Raw genomic sequence first — 17,095 nt, forward strand, 5'->3', positions numbered from 1 at the left:
TGAGGTTATGATTAGATTAGAAGTAGATAAAATTATTTTTCAACCGCAACATTGACTTTGTTTTATAAGACTGATAAAAGGTCCATGCATAAAAGTACCCCCTCCAACCAACCAACCTCCATCGCATATTGATAAATTTATGATTAAATCCATGGTTATGATCTTAAAAAACTAGGATTCACTATTTTATTATAGTGATGTGATTAGAGAACCTCAAATTATGAAAATCTCACAAATTTCTTTATTAATAAAGGTTCATGAGATTGAGTGTACTTGTATCAAATAAACTGAATTTTTTTTACCAATAACAGTATCTTTATTTTATACTGAGATAATGTTACTTTCAAAATGTTTTGTTCTGATGGGGATAAAATTCATATATCTTTGACATAATTTTTAAATTCTCTAAGAAATAAATTGATCAGAATTAATATTTATATATGTTTTTACGAAAGTTTTTTTGTTATTATTTATCAACTTCAGATAATTTTTTTTTTCATCAAAATTTGTAATATTAATGCTAACTATGAATAAAGGTTTACTATGAATAAAGATTTTCTCATATTTGTGAATAGCTCTAGTTTATGGTCTTAATAATTGCAAAATTAATGTAAGAAAGACAATGAGAAAGAAATTATTTAATAATAACTAAGGCACTAACATTAATGATAAATGAGAATTCTGTAAATAAATAATGCAAAATTAAATAGTTATATTCCTAATAAATACAAATAGTAATAATAATAAAAATATTAGTAACAAAAAAATTACGTATCTTAATATACAGTACATGAAATGCTATACATGAACAGATATAACAGCCCCTTGCAACTTATCTGTTCTTGTTATCATATGACTATTAAATCAACTGGCAGATAAAAAGTCTTTAGTTAACATTTTTTCAATGTGCACTATATCCTAACTTAACTAGTTATAGACCTACTTAGACAAGACCACAATACCAATAATGGGGAAAATCTTAAATGTGTAGAAAAATATGTTTTACAAAAGTTTTAGAAGTTTATCTTTTAATAATATTATTTTATTTTTTTAGTAAAATAACATTTAAGTGAGAAAATGGCAAAAACTATTTCTAACTAAAAGACTTAATTCTTTAGTAAAGTAACATTCAAGTGGAGATGTAGCAAAAAAATTATTTCTGGTCAAGAGGTAAGGTAGTGTCCTGGCATATTTTTAAATTGCTGCAATAAGAACATATATGTTGAAACAGATCCAAGACCAGTTCAATCTGTGTTACATAAAATAAAGGTTAAGCTATTCATGAATGGTTCACAAAAACTAACAGACTGTATTTTATATTTTTTGATAATTTTTAAAAATATTAATTACCAGCATGGATTTTAAGAAAAATTGTAGATTTTATCCTTTGAAACTCAAGGAATATATAACTCAAATAACAACAATCAAATGCATATTTAGTAGCTCAACTCTTTTAGATTGGTGAAGTTAAATAATGTTGGTAGAATTTTTCATTTGGGTGGATTATTGTATAATGTTTTTGGAATTTTTTGGGTAATTAGTATTTGAGCAATAAATATTTTAACCTTTAAGTGGCTTGATGAGTTGCTGCCCTTTTCAAGATGCCAAATAGAACTAGAACACATTCACCCTGGCCATGTTTTCAAACAAAACTTTTTAAATGATTTCTACAATTTTATGAAGTCTGTGTAATATCTACCATATTTTTAGTTAATTTTTGAGGTAAATTTAGGAATAACATTACCAACAACTGTAACTTATTGCTTGGGTAGGTGTAATTTGTCTTACACCAAAAAATAAAGTGTTATGTACGCTTTTCTAATGTACTGTTTTAACAAATGCACATCATAAAACTTTATTTTTCTAAAATGAAGTGTTATCAAGGAATGAAAATTTATAAAATTCATAAATCATTACCTTTTTTCTACTTATATTTGCTCAAGTAGCCCAAATATTTTTTTATCATTTCAGTTATTTTTAACTAATGTAATATATTACCTTAGGACATTTGGAGTTGAATTTCTGATAATTTTTAATTAGATCTAAATATACAAATATCATCTTATTTAGATAAGAAAATATTGTGGTGATGAGATTAAAATTGACTTTCAACTTAAAAATTGAAGAAGGGTGGTTAAATCTTAAGCATTTTTCAAATGAGGAAAAGTTCAACAACATTATTGGGCACTTATTTATTGCAATAATTTTAGTAATATTGATGCTGTTTTTTATTACACTGTAGGTGAATCATGAAATCTGTTAAAATATTGTTAATCACATGTTTTGTTTTTCAGAGATTTGAAAAAAATGGCAAAAAAGACAAACACATTAAGAGTGTTTCTTGACGCATGTGAAGAGAGTACAGTACCTGGTGGTCCTATTGGTGGACAGACTAATGTATCACTTCGTAATGAACATATGTCTTACATCATTACTTGGTTTGTATTTTAGAAATGCCTGTGTTTTTCTTTATGTTAACACCGTTGAAAAAACGGTGTAGAACTTAATAAGTTTAGAAAACTCAATGTAACTTGAAGATAATTTTGAGTAATATAAGAACTATGCTCTTTATCTGAACTAGAAAGTTGTGGCTCTTGGCATTAAATAAAAATATTATTTCATCCTCTTTAGCACCAAATAGTAAACCAATTGTTCTATAAATGGTTAGATAAGTACAAACACCTATCAGTAGATCCTGCTATAAATCATACAGAGGCTATTTTTCAATCCTTCTTTATTTTCTTCTGTTTTTTTATTTTATAACTTCCTAGTTCTCTGAATTCTCTACATGGTCCCACATAATCTAAGAAGCTAGTTCTACTTGATGTTGAACATCATTCATTATTCTCAAAGAAAGCAAAGTCTATTAGTAGAAGATGCTAATCTTGTAGCATAGGTATGACACATACGTGTCATACGTATCACAGCCATAAGAAAGATTGGGAAATTAAGTGTAAGACAATTAATTAACATACTCTTCTTTTTGGAAACAATGTACTGGCTGTAAAAAAGAAAAGAATATTGCAGTTTAAATAATTTGTTATAACATCTCTTGAATGAAGTTACATCTCTTGAAGTCAGTATTGATTTAAGGCTAGAATCAAAGAGTAAAGGAATAGTTTTAGTTTGGCGTATGGCTGTAGATTGATTCTGTATTTTTCCTTTTGACAGTGGTACTATCAAAAATGGTGACTCCTGAACAGAAAACCTTTATGTTTTGCAGTTTACTAAATATGAATTAATGGTTACAGTTCAACATGTACTCCATAGAAGTTTAATTGTGATCTTCCAAGTGATAATAACATTCATCAATGTATAACAATTTGAAATGAACAGATGTTGTGTAAAGGAAAGAATACAGGACTATCAAGAATGTCTGAAGAAACCCTGTCAGGGAGTCTTTCCTTTGTACTGCTAAAAAAACTGTTTTTGGGAAGGCCAGCTGCAAACTAGCAATGCCAGTGATGACAGCATGGAATATTTTACAGGAACTCTTATTCATGGTTTATTATTAACGCTTTATTAATTCATGCTTTTCTTTTCATCGCTTATATATTTTATTTTAGTGGACAAGTTAATCAACGTAATTTCCATATCTGGGGTCAGAAAGTCCCCATGAACTATTACAATGAAATGTAAGAGTCACTTTGTCTTCCCAAAATTAAATGTTTTCTGAGCAATATCTTGAAAACACATTACAGCTATTTTTTTCGTGCATGGACCTGATGTCAAAGCTCATTTGCATTAGCTTCCAAGGTCACCCGATCTTTAATTTTTTCTTTTGGGGTTAACTAAAGGATTGTGTCTTCACTACTTGCTGATCTAACCAATTTTAGGCACAGAATTGAAGCAGCTGTTGCTTTCATTACTGCAGATATGGTTAAAGTAATGGGGTCAAACTCTCCTATAGGATAGATGTAAGGTGATGAAAGGTGATCACATTGAACAGTTGTAGGGAAAACTGTAACAGTTATTCTTTCATTTGATGTTTTTCAAAGTTACTCGATATTAAATAGTTTCAAAACCCCAATATTCTTTTTAGTACACTCTGTATTATATAATACACCTGTACTAAATTGGGAACAGAAGTCTGTTAAAACTATACAATTCATAAACTCCAATATAATTAAGTGTTTATAACATTCTTTTGCTCACTGGATTATCTTCTTTTAAGCAGTATCAAATAGAAAAAATGAATGGTACCTCCTTGTTTAATACCAGAACTGATAAACGACTAGCTGGTACCAAGTTAGGAGAGGATGCATGGTAAACACCACTGATAAGGTCTCTTAGAGTGTCATTCATGTTTCTTTCTGTTACAATCATTTTGCAACAATGTGGAAAGAAACAACACATTTTCTTATCATCCAGGAGAATGCTGTGGTAATTTCCCAGAGATTTTATAATTTCTGTTATTTCCTCAATACATATCTTCTATTACTAATAAAAGTACAATCATTAAAACATCAATGATTTCATTTATTGATTTTTTTTTTAACGGGCAATATCTAAAATAATTATAAAACAATTACTTCCTGTCACAATTTATTGCTTTACACTTAATTTCTCAGTCTTTCTTATGGTTGTGATACATGTAAAGCATATGTACTAATAGGCATTGCTTTCTTTGAGAGAAATGATGTTTAACATCAAGTGAAATTAGTTACTTAGATTATGTGGAACCAGGTAGAGAATTCAGAGAACTATAAACTGAACTAGGAAGATATAAAATAAAAAAAATAATAAAACTGATGAAATGAAAGAAGGAATGAGAAATAGCTTCTATATGATTTGGAGCAGGATCTACAGATAGGTGTTTGTACTTATCCAACCATTAACAGAACGATTGGTTTACCATTTGGTGCTACAGAGGGATAAAATAGTACTTTCATTTAATTCCAAGAGCTACAACAGTTTATGATTCTAACTAAGGATATAATATTAATTTGATAATAATATTTATGTGTTATTACATGAAATCCATATACAGGATTTAATCTCTGTCATTATTGTTTTACTGTTAATTGAATTTTACTACATGAGACTCTGGTCAGATTTTCTGGTCTTAATTTAATTGATACAGAAAACTTACAACTCTACTGGTTTTGTGCCGTTTTTTTAATTAGAATTAGTCTGCAGATAATATTCTAGAATTTTTCATAGTTGTATTTTCAACAGGAAAGCAGAATAAAAAATTTTCTTTTGATATTTATTTTATAACTTATAAATTATCACTACAATGTTTTTCTCAGTTTGTTATGATGAACATCTGTAGTCCAGTTTTAAGTGTTCTTTATTAGGAAATAAACTGTTTAATTTTGACACTTACCTATCTATTATAGAAAAATTGTGAAGACATTGGTAAAATAATAAATATTTAAATTTCTTACTACATCATAAACAGTCTTAATTTTTTATTTTCTGTTATAACGGATTTTGTAGTAAGTTCTATTTTATAAAACATCAGATAAATATGTTTTAAGCAATTGTTTTAAAATAAAGATAGGCAAAGTTTGATCTGTCTTTTTACTGATTTGAAAAAAAAATAAAGAGGTACAATTATCGTTTTAAATTAAGTTACTCTGGTGGTAGGATGAAATACATAATAATTTTTATGCAATTAAATTTTTTAGGGAAAAAAATAAGAAAAATATTTGAACTGTATTTTTTATTTGCTTATTGCAACTAGAAATCATGTATGCGTTTTGTCCATATATTATGTACCAGTGCTTATTAATTATTTTTTTGCTTAAAACTGAAAAAGTATTTTATTGACATTAAATGTGCAAGTAAACTATTGTGTGATCCGTTTAAAAAGTTTTACAGAATTGAGGTTCAAATTAATAAATTTGATTTACTTAAAATCAAATTTGAATGCCCATATGTGTTCTTTGGTTGATAAGATTAAATTAACAGCACTGACTTAAGAAGTAGTTCACTGGAGGAACAAAATTACTTTAGCTGCAAAATCTGCATTTAACCTAATAGCTTATTTTTGTTATGTAAAAAATTTTCTGTTTACAATAAAAATTAAATTGCTTAAATACTGTATTTTTTCTTTGATATATAGGATTATATTTAAAGATTACAGAAAATAATTGTGAAATAAGCTAAAAAATGCTTGTTTGAGTTTGTTCAAATTATTGGTTTTTTTTTATAATATATGAGCTTCAAAGGGATTTGTTAATAAGATCTTAAGGGATTTAGAACTTGTCAAGTCATAGAGATTAGTGTGTTTGATATCCATTTTTTATTTTAATTTAAAATATAATCTTGTCTAATATTGAAAAAATTAATATTATAAAAATTTATTAGTCATTTGAGAGTTCACTAGCATTTTTAATTAATTTTATTGGTGTGGATTATTTGTCAATTTTTAAAAGATTTTCCAAAATATTTTATATTTTACTAGTTCATGTTCAGTGTGATGTAGTAAATCATTATATATGTCATTTTAAGTAAAAATGTTCAAATAAACTGTAACAGTGTATATGTGTGGGTTTGCGCATGCATATGCACACTTGTGTAGACTGCATTGACAAGATATAAAAGAAAACTAATTCCTTCCTTCTTTAAAAAGTATTACATCACTGGTTTAAAATTGTTTTTAAACAAAAGTACTTTCAACAAACTGAAAAAAACTTGTACAATTTACTTATTATAATTAATAATCAGATTGAAGCATAATACATTGAATTTATTTTATTAATGCCATAACCTCCAACCTCTGTGGGAGATCTCTTGTCTTTCATGTAGAAGATTCTGGGTTCTAAGAATGATGGTCTGGCTGAAAAATTAATTTCTTGCCATAAGACAAAAAGGAGTAGTGTAGCTATAATTGGGCAGGCTTAGATGTATATTTACCAGAGAAAGATAAAAAATAAATTATTGCTGATTGTTATAGGCAATTGATATAACCCTGGTCAACATGATTTTTGTCTCACAAGTAACAATAGATGTACTTAATGCAGTTTTTATCCTGTTTTCAAGTATGTATCGGAATGTCTCCATCACCCAAATTTTTTTTGTTATTTTAATTTTTTTTAAATATTAAAACGTTTTTCGTTCATTTGTCCATTGTCAAATAAAAGCTCCTAGATCATTGTAAATATGATGGAACCAAATGAGCTAACTCAAAGGGTAGTGTTGCTACTGTTGTGCATGTTCAGACATGTATAAACATATACAAATGTGATCTAGTGTAGCACAAATTTATTAGAACGATGCCGGTTGTGAGATAGTAGTGAACCAGTAAACATGTCATTGTAAGTGAGTGCTTTGTGTGTCTGAATTATTGTGTATTACATTTTTACAACTTTATTTCTTTTAATTAGTTGTTAGTTACCAAATGCATAGTCTGTTTAAATAATCCTAACAATTTTTGTTATGTATGTGGTAAACTGATGCTCACGTCTCAAAGGCGAAACCTTACTTCATTAATAAAAAAGTGTTAGGAAATTTATTTTGGGTGTAAAGTCATGAACCAAACAAGGGTTTGGGCCCCACATGTCTGTTGTTTATCATTTTCTAGGCTTCTCACTGCATGGAAAAATGGCACACGCCATATGCCATTTGCTATCCCTATGATTTGGAGGGAACCAAAAGATCACTCTTCTGACTTATTTCTGCAAACATTAAAGGGATTACGTCAAAATCAAAACATACAGTGGTGTATCCTAACTTGCAGTCTGCAAGGCGAGACCAGTTCCACACTGCGAAGAATTGCCTATACTAAAGGCTCCAGAACATGTGACATTAGTTGAAGAGAGTTCAGAATCTGATGGAAGTAAGGAAGAAAAAGAAACAGATTCTGGTGATACAACTTTTGAACAAACAGTTCATCTGAGCCTCATTCACTGACTCAAGAAAATCTTAATGATCTCATACAACATTTAAAGTTATCCAATAGAGAGTGTGAAATGCTTGCTTCCCAGCCAAAAGGTTGGAATCTTCTTCAAAAGAATACAAAGATATGTATTTATTGTAATCGTCATTCTAAATATAAAGACTATTTTTCTGAAGAAAATGGCTTAGTGTTTTGTAACGACATTTCTTCTCTAATAGAAACACTTTGTAATAAACATAACCCAACAGAATAGCACTTGTTTATTGATTCCTATGAAGTTAATTTAAAAGCTGTGCTTCTGCATAATGGCAATAAATTCCCATCAGTACCTTGACTCACTCTGCTAGTATGAAAAAAACATATGAAAACTTTAAATTTATATTTATATAAATTATAATTTATATTTATAACAATATGCAGTGTATGAATGGAATATTTATGGTGATTTGAAGGTAATTGCACTTATTCTTGGTCTGCAGCTTGGTTACAAGAAGTAGTATTGTTTTTTTTTTATGTGAATGGGATAATAGGGACAGAAAAAACCATTTGATTAGAAAAGAACGGCCTAAATGCGAATCACTCATTCTTGAACAGAAAAATGTGAAACATGACCAGTTGTGTAATCCTAAAAATGTTTATCTACTGCCATTGCATATCAAACGGATTAATGAAGAATTTTGTCAAGGCCATGGACAATACCCCTGGTTTCATGTACTTAAAACAGAAGTTCCAAAATTAGTGATGCAAAATTAAAGAAGGAATATTTTTGGGTCCACAAATACCTACTTAACTATTGAATCCACTGGAGAAAGCAACTTGGCAAGCATTCAAAAATGTTACTCGTTGTTTTTTTGGAAATGGAAAGATGGAAAATTACTGTGATATTGTCAATGATCTCATACCATCTTATAAAAATTTTGGTTATAATATGTCCAAAGGATGTATTACAACCCATATTATAGTCCGTTGGACCATCAAGAGGGATGCTCCACAGGCAAAATATAGCAGAAAACCGTCATTTTTACTTTCTATATGAGTCAAATGTTTGAATATTGTGTAGTTAAGAATACAGAAAATATTAAAATATTTGAAATTATAAATGCCTGTCTTGAAAACCTTGCGTGATGATGAAAAACCGATATCATATTTGAATTCAGAAGAAAAAATACTATCAGAATCACATATTTTTCTTCCTGAGGAAAAAAAATTATTTTTTGTTCCCCATTTTAATATACAGGGTTATCATAAAAGAATGGTCCGGTTTCAGTAATTTATAGGAAGATTGTAGGGAAATTTCTAGATGTTATATTGGTATCCCTGAAAGCCTCCAACCCATAAGTTTGTTTATCAGCAGTTGTAACCACAACGTCAGTTCTTGTATTGTTGTTGCGGTGAGTTTAGCAAGTTACTATGTTCTCGGATAAAGACAAAGCAAAGTGTGTTTTATTGATGGCCGAATTAAAATCCGTAATTTTAGTTCAACGTGCGTTTTGACATGAATTCGGAAGAGATACACTACACAAAAATAACATAACACATCAGTTCAAACAATTAGAAGAAACCGGATCAGTTAAGAAACAGAAATCAACCGGCAGACCAAGTGTATCAGACGAAACAGTTGAACTAATTAGACAATTGGCAATTAGAAGTCCTGGGAAGTCCATCCCCTGTCGAAGCGTCGAATTAGGTATTCCAAAATCAACAGTTCACAAAATTTTACTTAAAAAACTGAAATTACACGCTTATAAAATTCAGATACTGCAGGAATTGAAACCCGATGATGGTGTAAAACGTTACAATTTCGCTGTTGAAATGTTGGACAGAATAAGTGAAAACGAATCATTTTTAGATTATATAATTTTTACAGACGAAGCTACATTCCATGTGAATGGATGTGTTAACAGACACAATTCACAAATACGGGTCTCTGAAAACCCACACGCAATTATTGAGAAACAATGCGATTCACCTAAAGTTAATGTTTGGTGTGGTGTGATGAGAAATCGTGTAATAGGGCCTTTCTTCTTTGTTGAAAAAACAATTAATGAAGTTGTGTATCTTGACATGTTAACCGATTATTGCTTTCCTCAGCCGGATGAACTCGAAAACATTCATAAACTTCATTTCCAACAAGATGATGCTCCCCCGCACTTCAATGCATCGGTCACGGACGCTTTGAACAAAAAATTTGGAGATCGATGGATAGGCCGGCAAGAACCTATACTTTGGCCTCCAAGGAATCCAGACCTGACACCTTTCGATTTTTTCTTGTGGGGGTACATCAAAAGCGTTGTTTATACACAAAAACTTCGCGACCTAAACCAATTAAAAAACAGGATTAATGAAGCAATGACAACCACTAATGAAGAAATATTAACTAATGTTTGGAGAGAAGTTGAGTATCGTTTGTACATTTGTCGAGCGACTAGGGCGCACATATTGAAATTTATTAATTATGTAAAAAAATGTTTGAGATGACAAATTTGAAAAATAAAAAACATAAACTGTAAGTAATTCTGTTTTAATTTAAACCATGTTCAAAACCGCACCATTCTTATATGATAACCCTGTATAAGCCACTCCTTTAATGGTAAAGCATTTTCTAGTATAACTTGCATCCCATTACTGGATTAATGTAAAACATGAATAGTCATGTTATTTCCTATTGTCTTCATTGAGCTGAATGTTCTGTTGGATATCAATTTTGCCAAGCATTTAGTGGAAATATAAATAATATTCACTAATAAAGATAATTGCAAGTGACACCTCTATTCATATAAAGACTGCCCGTGAAGTTAGCATCATTGTTCCCCACGATAAAACAGTGACTGGTGTCTCTTGTACTTTAGGTGCTTTAAAAGCATTGCATTTATGAAAAAGATGGACAGAAATGTAATAGCAGCAAATAAGTGTACCTTTTTCTTATGGAATTTTATATACTGCCTCTAATAAGTAGAGCAAATATGTGAAGTATCATATTAAAAAATAATTATTTTAACTTATTTTTATAACAATTATAAAAATTGATATAAGTTTTATTGATGAAATTAACAGTTCTTATAAATAAAAAAAATTAAAAAAGATAAAATAATCCGATAACTACATATTTTATAGCTAATATTACTGGTCCGTTGGCAGGAATACAACTCATCAACTCCCTTGTGATATTTGAAATTTATTAAACAAGATAAGAACAGGACATGGATGGTCAATGATTTGATTACAAATGGAAAGCAGTACGTTCATTGTATGACTATGGTTTACTATTCACAGACAATTGAACATGCAGTTATAAGATGCTGTCTAAATAAGACCGTTATGCAGGTTATTTAAAACTGTTGTACAGGTTATTTAAGACTGTTAAGAAGGTTATACAATCCAAATAAGATTATACAACAGATTTTTGAATAATATCCATTACAACTTGCCAATGACTTAATTTGGCTAAAATTCTTGAGGCTAGATTATAGTTGTGGCATATTAATTTTCACTTTTTGACTGTTGGTCAGCTGTAAACATATAATAAACTCAGTACTGAATTGTATGTCAAACTACATATATATATATAAATTAGTATTAATTTAATGAAATTAGTTTGTTGTGCAATGTAAACAATATAATCATTAAATATTAATTTATTTCAAAGTAAAAATTTCATTGGTTTTTATTTTTTTGTTTCAGGTACAGTTTAAGTGCTCTAACAGCATTCTTGTGGTGTAAAAAATTCTTATTTAGATGAACATATGATGTATTTAAAAGTGTTAGTTTCCTGTAAATAATTTTACCATTAAATAAAATAAAAACATGGTATTATATCTTGTTAATTTCTTCTCACAATAATGTATCATTTCAGTTTTTTTTGTCCTTGATTTCACGGATAAAAATTATACAAAATCTATTTTAAGATGAATAGAGTTTAATTTTTAGTTTTAAAGAGATTTTATTTTTCATTTACATTAAAGCATTATGGAATACAAGTACAATTTTTTTTTAAATTTAAGTTGTTTCATCTTGTAAGCTAAAGCTTGCCATAGTTTTAAACTGAAAATCTTGAGTTTTCAATGTAATTTTTGTGATGTTGCAAACCCAAAAATAAAGATGATGAAAGATATCTAATGGCCGAAATTTGGGCTTTTATTGCCCTTTTTGGTTATATTAATCAGTTCTTTATAATAAAAATAACATTGTATGAAGCATACAGAAAGGTTGATTTTTTAGATTATAAAACTCAACCCCATTAAGCCCATTTTAACCCCATTTTTTTCAGATTATAAAATCAGTAACTGAATCTAATCACTATTATTTTTCAAACTTTAATTTAAATAGTCATTATAATCATTTATTATATTAATTTTCTTTAAAATATAATTTTAAAGAAAAATTCATTTATAAATATTGATAAAATTCTATCAAAATTTACTTTGGAAGTAGAAGTTTATGTACATATTATTTTTTATTTAAGCGCTAAAATTAAGTAAAGAAAACATCAAAAGGAGATCTTTCATAGAGCAAAGAAATATATTAAAGATGAAATTTGATAATCGGATATATATATTTTTTTAATTAAGTACAATACTTAATGGCTGTAAAATATGGACAATGGGAAATCCAGAAAGGAAAAATATTGAGGCTTTCAGAAGATTGTATTAGAGGTAATAGTAAAAATTTGGTGGTTTGTAGCATAGAAAATGAAGATGTTTACAATAATCCAAGGGAAAAACTTGTGGCAAAGTCGTAATAGAACTAGATTAATAAATGATGCACTAATCAAAATTATATATTTTGGAATTTTTTGTTGAAAATCACTGCTAATCCAAAAAAAGATAATTAAGTTTATAAATAATATATTCATCATCATCATCATCATTCACTAAAGGCTACACCTCAATTTAGCCACGTCATTTTCAACTCTGCTTCTCTCTTCAAGTCATTATATGAACCAAGGCCCATCTCTTCTTTAACATTATTGATGATGGTTGCTCTCGGTCTACCTCTAGGATTTTTACCCAAAACCTTGCCCTCAAATATATTTGTCAGGAACTGGTTATGTCGTATTACATGTCCTATCAGTTTCGCTCTTCTTCTTCGTATAACATTTAGCAAGGACCTCCTCTCACTCTCACTTCTGCTAACACTTGATCATTTCTTTTCAAATCACCCAGCTTGTTCTTGTTATTCTTCTCCAAATCCACATTTCCATTGCTTCCAGTCTTCTTTCTGCTTTCCCAAGTGTCCATGTTTCACATCCATAAGTTAGAACACTCCAGACATAAATTTTAGCGAACTGTTACCTTATTTGCATATTCATATGATTATCAGTCAGTATATTCGTTTTATACTGAAACGCTTTTTTTTCCAGTGCTATTCTTCTTTTTATTTCTGTGGCACATTTATTATCGCTAATGACTGTGCTTCCCAAATAACAAAAACTGTCAACCTTCTCTACAACAGTACTGTCTAATTTAATATCAACCTTTGTAACTTCCTTTGTTTTTCCTACAATCATAATCTTTGTCTTCTTATTAATTTTTAGTTTTAAGTTTTGTTAGTACTTTAGATAGTGTTTCTAACATTATCTCCATTCTCCTTGCTGATTCCACCAGTAACACAATATCATCTGCAAAGTGGATACAATGTATGGATTTTCCATTAATTCTGATTCCTTTTGTTTTTCTTTCATTTCTACAATAGCTTTTTCAATAAAAAAATTAAACAAAAAACAGTGATAGTGGGCAATCTTGCCTGACTCCCCTTCTTACTTTGGCTTCTTTCTTTAAGCCGTTGATTTCAATCTCCCTTTTCTGCATTTTATACAGATTCAGAATTAATTTTCTATTTCTCCAGTTGGGCTTTATTTCCCTCATTGTTTAAAATAGCCCAATTCTTCTCTCCAATAACACTCTCAGTGCTAGTATCGCCTCTCTAGTTCCCTTCCCAGATCTGAAACCAAACTGGTCTTCTCCCAAATTTGTCTCAATTTTCCCTTTTATTCAGCTTTTAACAATGTTTAGTATTATCTTTGAAGTGTGGGATAACAATGAGATTGTTCTGTAACTGGTACAATCCCCCTTCTTAGGGGGATCGTTGGTCATTTCCCTTCTTAGGAATTATTACAGTTTTGCTATTTATAAAATCTAGTGGTGGTGTCGTTCCTTCTTCATAGCAATGTTTGATAAGCCTATACAAACACTCCTTTTTTGACTCTCCTAATTCTTTTAATATTTCTACCAGGATGTTATCTGTGCCTGTCGCTTTGCCATTATTCAGGTTATTCAAGGCGTTGACAAATTCTTCCTTAGATACAGGTGGTCCCATCATGTCTTTATCCACCCTATTTTCATCTTCCCTACTGTTAACAATATCCTTTCCTTCATATAGCTACTCAATATATTCTACAAATCAATATAAATTTGAACAAAAGGACTTGAAAAATTTACACTTTACGTCTTAAGTGCAAATAGTGACTGCAGAATATTATGTGCTTATAGCATATATCATGGAGTACACAACTGCATCTACAGAATGCCAACTTCCACTGGAATTTGGTGAATGAAAATGTTTGTAGGATTAGATGTATCACACAAGATATTAAGATCAGAAGATAAATGAGCCCATTTTTACTTTATCAAATATTAAACTATAAAACAAATAACTATTTTTTTTACTGTGGTGTCTGAGTCATGTATGTGTACTGCAGTATTAATTAAACAATTTTTTTTTAGCTATGGATTTTGTTAAAGGGAAGACTTCAAACACAGTTTTACGTTTACATAAAAATCTAAAAGGTCTGCCGACATCAAGCCTGTAGGGGAAAACACCTGCCTAGTGACATTCTGATCACCATACCCTCCTCATTCCTTGCCCTGTTGGGCCTTAACAGGAGTCGTCTATCACCCTCTGACTTTTTACATCTCATAGTAATAAGCCTGGCCTTGTTGGGATGCCACCGATGTAAATGCCTCGGTAGACATTTGCATCGATAGTTTAATAACTCAGCTTATTGCCTTCGCTGTAGGCCTCATCCAGACTGTGAATGTCCTACAGTCTGCTGACAATAAAATTTGATCCTTCAGTTTAGCAATCAGGATGTTATTGACTTTCCTTTCTTTTTCCTGTTTAGCCTCCGGTAACTACCGTTTAAGATAACACTTCAGAGGATGATATGTATGAGTGTAAATGAAGTGTAGTCTTGTACATTCTCAGTTTGACCATTCCTGAGATGTGTGGTTAATTGAAACCCAACCACCAAAGAACACTGGTATCCACGACCTAGTATTTAAATCCGTGTAAAAATAACTGGCTTTACTAGGACTTGAACGCTATAACATTCGACTTCCAAATCAGCTGATTTGGGAAGACGCGTTAACCACTAGATCAACCCGGTGGGTAGGATGTTATTGACTGGACCGCTCAAACATAAGATAGCCATACTTACTAAAATAGCCAACTTAATTCATTGAAAAGGAAATCACTATTCATTATTTTTAATTAATATAAATTTTTCTTGAGAGTTGAAACAGTGTAAAACACATTGTTTTGCAACAGAAAGAGGTGGTAATTATCCAAATATTTCTTATGTTTATGGTGATGCATGTAAAGCTCACTAGGTACAAAAGACATCAATCAGAGTTGGTTTCTGTGACTGTAATTATATTGCTTGTAAAGTGATTATACAAGAATGAAATGGAAATCATTTCATTTTCTCTAGTCAGCCTTGCATTTTCAGTAGTTACTTGTGACTTATCTCAGGTCACCTGCAATCATTATGATTATGATTGATAGCACTTATACAATGGGATCAACCTCTTTTTTTTATAAGAGCAAACAATTAATTAAAGATGGGAAAGCAATTGAAAGCAGCTTCTGTTTCAATGTAAGATAGTTTCCAAATTATAAGTATATAATCCCACCTAAAATATAATCTCTTGGATAAATCAAAATATTCCCTCAATAAATCTTGAAGGAAATTGATTTTCCTCAAGAAACCAGAACAAGTTTACACCATACAACAACAAAAATGGGCTGTCAGTGAATGTTTGGTGCCCATAAATATGAAAACTGTAGTTCAGTACAAACTGACTGTGTTTATATCTATGATTGCACAACATTTGCTAAAAACAATAGTTATTTATTCTTAAAATATTACTAAGTTACTTCTTACAAACCAGACAACAGGACTATTTTCATGTACTCAACATAACACTTTGACTTACAACTCAGGCCTTCCATTACACACCATTACACTTCCATTACTATATTTAATGAATTAGCTCTCCATTTAAAAGATCTTTTCACAACTTAATTAAAATGAAAGAAATTTTCTTTTGTAGGACCAGTATTTCTCTTTTAAGTGAAGTTTTGTAAATAATACAGTAAAAAAGTATGGTTTTAAAAACCTGAACTTTTTGAATCTTCAAGTAATATTTGCTAAAGTTTCATTAAAATCTATTGAAGTGTTATTTATTTTGTATTTATTTAGTATCTTCACCTATTTAATTTAATATTTTTTCATTTATTTATATTTTTAATTATTAATATAAACTTTAAACACATCTATATTGTATAATTAATTGCGTATTTATGATGCTACTCTGGTCAAGGTTACCCTTGATTTATTCAATCAAAGTGTTGCAATATCTTTTAATTATTCATGGAGCAGCATACCTATCCATCTGTTGTGATTTATGAAGTGTATTATTATGTACCAATTAGAATAAAATATTTATTTATTCCATAAAGCATTTTATATAACTAATAAGTTTTTCTCTTAGACTCTGAGTATAGTTTAAAACAATTTTACAGTACGTAAAATACATTGTAAGAAATAAAATCTACCTAATAGTTGGTCCAAAAATGATTTATTTATAAATAAATAAAGTATAATATATGTTTTAATAATGATACCATACTACCAGGGTTTAGAAAAATGTTATCAGTGTGAAACAGAGATGGGGCAAGTACGACCAAAGGATTATGATATTTGTCAAGTATGATCCTCTAGAAGGCATACTGCAAAGTATCAGATGCTACTTGTGTTTAGTTGTTTGTTTGTGGAAATCAGGTAAAGCAAATAAATTTTGTCATTTTCTAAGAAGTGGGTAAAATTGAAGTTTGAGCTGTTGTATTCTTGTCTTAAAAGGTTTAATCTCATCAGACATACAAAAAGAATTAGATTCCACTTTAAAGGTTTCTGCTGTTTTGTTTTCGATAGTAAAAAAGTGGGCTGATGAATCTAAATATATTTGTACA

General features: G+C 29.7%; 1 protein-coding gene across 2 annotated transcripts in view; it reads left to right on the top strand.

Moving 5' to 3' along the window:
- Window positions 1-11,659, top strand: part of Surf1 (surfeit locus protein 1) — a 30,887-nt gene extending 19,228 nt beyond the window's left edge. For both annotated transcript variants that reach the window (XM_075373347.1, XM_075373346.1), the window contains 2 exons: window positions 2,295-2,438; window positions 11,528-11,659. In XM_075373347.1, the coding sequence (XP_075229462.1) occupies window positions 2,295-2,438; window positions 11,528-11,585 (202 nt within the window). In that variant the 3' untranslated portion in view covers window positions 11,586-11,659. The remainder of the gene's footprint in view (window positions 1-2,294; window positions 2,439-11,527) is intronic.
- The last annotated feature ends 5,436 nt before the right edge of the window (window positions 11,660-17,095 follow it).

This window comes from Lycorma delicatula, chromosome 8 (genome assembly GCF_047948215.1).
Source record: "Lycorma delicatula isolate Av1 chromosome 8, ASM4794821v1, whole genome shotgun sequence".
In the NCBI taxonomy this organism is placed as follows: Eukaryota; Metazoa; Arthropoda; class Insecta; order Hemiptera; family Fulgoridae; genus Lycorma; species Lycorma delicatula.